The sequence below is a fragment of the Coffea eugenioides genome, chromosome 3, assembly GCF_003713205.1.
Source record: "Coffea eugenioides isolate CCC68of chromosome 3, Ceug_1.0, whole genome shotgun sequence".
Classification (NCBI taxonomy): domain Eukaryota; kingdom Viridiplantae; phylum Streptophyta; class Magnoliopsida; order Gentianales; family Rubiaceae; genus Coffea; species Coffea eugenioides.
Window position 1 is genome coordinate 5,581,762 of NC_040037.1, and position 5,427 is coordinate 5,587,188.

Consider the following 5,427-nt stretch of genomic DNA (forward strand, 5'->3'; position numbering starts at 1 on the left):
CCAAACATTGTCAAATAACACATCTCCGTTCTTGGTTTAAACACACAAAAAAAAAAGATTGGCTCCAACGCATTTGTCAATCTGAACTGAGGTGAGATTCGATCATTAACCTGATCGTACGAGAAAAGCTAGCTGTTTAATTGGGCAGAATTGCGTGTAATCATGCTTTTATACCACTATTGGTGTTATCGAGGTTTCTCACCCTAAAAGGTGGTTCAAATCTTCAAGAATTGAGGTTTTACAGACTAACACACAACAACTTTCACAATCTATGTTGATTTGGTAGCGTTTCCCAAAATATTTCAGTGGGGATGTTTGGTAATTGAATTTGACGTTGCGTGGTCCCTGTGTCAATGATGGTACTGAGGAGGTGAATTCAGAAAATTAATAAACCCAATTTGACTCAATAACCTGTTTCACTTTTCCTACTGAGGAAAGTTCAAAAATTAGAAATCCAGCACTTGTATTCTTGATCCCTGCAGAACTTGGATTTTAGTATCTACATAAACCAACTCTCTCTTCTTGCTTGAACCTGGATTTCATATTCGTTTTCCATCCATAAGAATTAGGAATAATGTAAAAGCACAAGACGACAGATCCTACATAAGAAAACACAGACTTGGAGCTCTAACTTAGGATTTTGGATTGTATCATTTGCAAATCAAGCCATATTTTCATAGGATACAATTCCACTCCACCTACTATTCCGATAGATAAATATACACAGCCTGAGTAGCACAAATTCCAAGAGACGAATATTAGTCTGAAAACAAAATCAAACAAAGAACTGCAAACTTGTCAAATGAAGTTTCAAAACATTGTAGGAACTACGCTAAAACATTGTTGGTCCGAACTTTCACAATTACTCTAGGCTTAGTCTATCAATTCCTGGATTAACAAAAGAAGCTTACAATGATACAACATCAAGTGACAAATTTGTCCAAAATGGACGAATGATCTGTTCATAGGAACGCCGATATAATTTGCAGGTGTCCAGTTTGCTATGGTGTTGGTTCAACATCAGATATCCAGCAGCTGTTATCTCTCATAATCGACCTGAATATAGAAAAATAAACTGCCATCAGTCATCGCCAGTGGTTCCGAGTCCATAATGTATATGTTCTTAGTCCATTTTTCTATATGTTCTGAGTCCATTTTTACGAAATACCCAATAAAAACGAGAAGCACTAATCAAAGTTTAAACAGAACAAAAACATGAACATAAGCCCCACCTGAAGCAATGGTAAAAATGCTACTTCTGTTTCAAAGTAATAGGTATATCAGCAATTTGTTTTTTTTTAAAAAATCAATTTAATACTTCCTATTTCTCAGGCATATAAACCAAATTAAGCCCAGAAAAAATTGAAAACCATCTAAATTCAGATCAGCTATAAAAGAAGTACATACCTGATCCTCAAGTTTCAGCAGCTCTTTCCATGCTTCCACTGGCATTTTGCTCCCGCCTTTGATCACGAAGCCGTTCAGGGATTGTTGTTAGACTTTCAACATACATACAAAAGTCATGCGGCATCATTGCAAAGGGAAACTCCCTCATTGTCTGATCTTTCAAACTGAAAACCACTACACTGAGACCATTCGAGATCAAAACTTCGTCTCTTGATCCCTTGATATAAAACAATGGAGGAGACCAAATCCGTGGACCTTTCATTGGTATGCGGCACAAAGTCATCCACGACTCCTTCACACCATACTCTTTCATGATTAAGACCTCAGTAATATGCTCAAGATCCCAAATATTCCCAAATCGCGACAAAGTTAGACATCCATCTAAAACACCTAATCTAAAAATGTCAGTAGAATCACCAACATTGTTGTCTGGCATTGGCAACTTGACAAAACGATTTGTTGTTTTGTCAAAGTAAAAAATCAAGTCGCGATCACCTTTCTCTTCTCTAACTACCCAATGTATTTTTCCATTAACAACAGGGCCAGATTTAGCTGAAAACATCGAATGCGGATGATTGATTTCTGCCCACGCTTGACTTCTTAAACTAGCAAGCAAAATTATCCTTCTACCAGTAATGGGAGAAAGTAGGATAACTATCTTATAATCATCACTAACTTCATCAAAGCAAATTCCTGAGGCGACTACTGTGTAATTCTCCCTCAGTAGGCTAAGTCGGAGAACCTTTTTACAACATCTAATGGAGGGATTCCATAAGTATATTGAGGTAGAATAGCTGAAGAGTATGAAGCCTTTACAAGAACCAAGAATTACTTGGTTTTGATTTGGCCGATATGGGATTTCAGATAATGGGTTGAGGATGTTTTCACCAAGAAGATCAGGGTTCACAGAATATAGAAATGGGCTGGTTTCTATCCAGAAAATTGCCCGGGAAACATTGGTTTTGAGACTGAATTTGGGATCAGATACTAGATTCTGCCATGACTTACTAACGCATTTGAATCGACACAATGATTTTACTGGTAGTCTTGAAAGTATGTCGGGGATAATTTGACCTGGAATTTCGGGTAATTTAATTTGCTGACCCGTTACTTGGTCTGCCTCTGGCAAATTTGGGGATTCCATTGTAAATTGGATGCGAAAATCTGAATTTAGAGAAACAACTATGTCAGCAAACTAAACAACGAAACAAAATGATTAGGGAAGGGAAGACAATTGGAAAGTGTTAATGTCTTATTCATTTATTGATTTATTATTTCCTCCTATTTCTTTTGCCCTCCTAAATTTGTTTAGGGAATTTTCTTTTAGGGAAAATTTGCTATAAGGGCAAAGTAGAAGTTAATATTTACAAAGTAGGGCACAACTTATGGAAAACATGAGAATTGGGGAGAAGGTGTCATTCAATAGAGTCGAAAATTATCATTTGCTTTTTAAAATTACCAAAATGCCTAGGATAAAAACAAATTAAGAAATCCTAGATAGATTAGACACAAATCCAAGATAAATTCGAGTTTTCTAATTCCATAGCTTATAAAATTGAAAGAGTAACTACTTACAAAAGAAGGAAAATCGTCTAATCAATGACTTTTGATGGTGACTGTCAATTGATGACAACGATGAGGATGGGAACAATTATTGAGGCGATGATAACTGTCGATTGACGTCAACGGTGAGGATGAGACTGATTATGCCGGCGATGATGACAACTGCAATGTTACGAACCGCACTAGTAACGACGGCGACGATTGCCCTAATTTGGGATACGGCTTTCGATTGAAGAAGTGCAATTTTGTAAGAGTAAAAAAAAAAAAGAAAAGGAATTGAGTGAGGGTTTTGAGAAAAGAAGAAAAAAGAACTATTAGAAGTCAAATGGACTTTAGGTCCCTTTTGTGTCTATAGCATGATTTTTGATAAAATTGTTGACTGGCCCAAAAATTGACTCATTAAAGACTCATTGGTTCAATAAAATCATCGTTTGACTTGAAAATTGACATCATAAATATATTGTATATTAGTTTAAGAATTATTCTAATGTTCTGGGCACTTATTAGTACACTGAGGGTGTGTTTAATAAAACTGAAATCTAAAAACTGAAATATGAAATCTGATATCTGAAATTTGAATCTATTAAGTTATTGAATTGTTAAGTATTAAATTTGATACATTTGAGTGTATATCACATTCAATGATAAGTGAATAGTTTATCATTTAATTTTGAAGGCAAGTTTTATTTAGAAAATTCAGTGTCACTTAATTAATTCAGATATTCTAGTTTGGGTTATCATAGTTTGGGTTATCAAACGCATATAAACATATTAAAATTTGAATCAATTAAGTTTAAGTACTGAATTAGATTATCAAATGAGGCATTAAATTACATCTAACTTATAATTTATGTATACGTAATCACAATTATAGCACCTCTATTTTTAGACACTTTTCCAAATTAATTAAACTTTAAAAAAAAAACTAACATATGATGGTCTAAGACTCCTATTAATGAGTGCCGATTGACCACCGGTTAGCCGAGCCATTAATTTAAATATATTACTTATCTAAATTAAAATACTTGTAGAAACTTCCTTCTCATACTATAAGGCTACCGATACTGTTAGAGCAGAAATTTTCGTAACAAATCTGCTAAAAATCCCAAAATACCCTCCACTAGTTAATGGTTAAAAGTCTCACTAAATTTCAAACCATTTATACCCATTTAAATAAATGTGTATAAATGGGCACCCATTTATATCCATTTAATAAATGGGTATGGGTATACCCAATTATCCATTATGAATCATTTAAAATGTTACTTATTTTTTTATTTTTTTGAATATTTTTTTATAAGAAATAATGGTATTTTATTATTATTAGATTAGTAAGAAATTCAAATTTATTTGCTTAACACTCACTAAAAGTTGAATTTAAATGTATAATTATTTTTAAATTGGTATAAATGGGTGAGTCGAATCAACTCACTACCCACCAATTAAATGGGTTTAATTAACCAACAGCCTTTGGGTTATTGGCCACCACCATAGCCTTTAAGGCTTGGTGGGGTGGGAGGTCAAGGATTCTAACCTTGCCTCCCACCATTTGCCACTATATGTGGCTTACCACTTTAAGTGGTTTAAATCCATACAGGTGCGTAGTGCACTCATCTGATCCGATGGTAGTTCAGTCCTCATCAATTCTCCAATAGGTCCAGTTGATGGTGGTATAATTGGGTACCTATATAAACCCATTCAAAATTGATAGGCAGGTTTTGATCAATGGGTTATTGATGGGCGGGTATGGATAGGTCAAGATAATTGAGTTGTGATTGACACATTTAATATACTCTAAGCAGAGTGTGGATTTTGGATTTAGGGAAAAAACACACAAGAAAATCCCAAAATAGTGTGTTTGGATAAAATATTATTTGAAATAATTACCGTAACACTTTTTGTGATATAAAGTATGTGAGATAAAAAGGTGGTTGAAAATATAAAAAGATGGGTTGGAAAATGTATTTATGATACAAGTGAAATATTATTTGAAAAAATGTAGCTATCCAAACACAATTACTAGAATCTCTTCCAGCAATTTTGGTCTTCAAGCAACAAAATATCCAGTTTTTTAAGATTGGATCATAAGATTGGTTCGAAAATTGTCAAATTGATTGTGAGTATGAAGACGGAAATCTAAGAACGATCCTGTCAGTTAAGTTGTGATTGCGAAAATCACAAGGTGATGAGTTATCAATAAATTGACCTCAAATTGTGTGACGAAAATAGTCTATCCAAGTGTGTAAATTATTGCAACGAGAAAAGTATTTGACAATGAAAAATTAGTTCAGATTGATACTGGCAGAATTTGCAAGGGAGATGATTGATCATGATTGTTTGATCTGATCCAAGAAAGAGATTGATTTAAAGGAGGCAATACTGGCATATTAAATCAAAGCTCAAAAATAGAAATTTTCATATTGTTATTTAGTAGTGGTTTAGTCAAGTCAAATTTTT

At 33.9% G+C, this 5,427-nt stretch overlaps 1 protein-coding gene across 1 annotated transcript; it reads right to left on the minus strand.

The window, feature by feature from the left end:
• Window positions 1–1,414: 1,414 nt before the first annotated feature.
• LOC113765837 (F-box/kelch-repeat protein At3g23880-like) lies at window positions 1,415–2,551 on the minus strand. Its single transcript, XM_027310083.1, has one exon. It carries the CDS (start codon window positions 2,549–2,551, stop codon window positions 1,415–1,417), a length of 1,137 nt encoding a protein of 378 aa, XP_027165884.1.
• Between the last annotated feature and the right edge of the window lie 2,876 nt (window positions 2,552–5,427).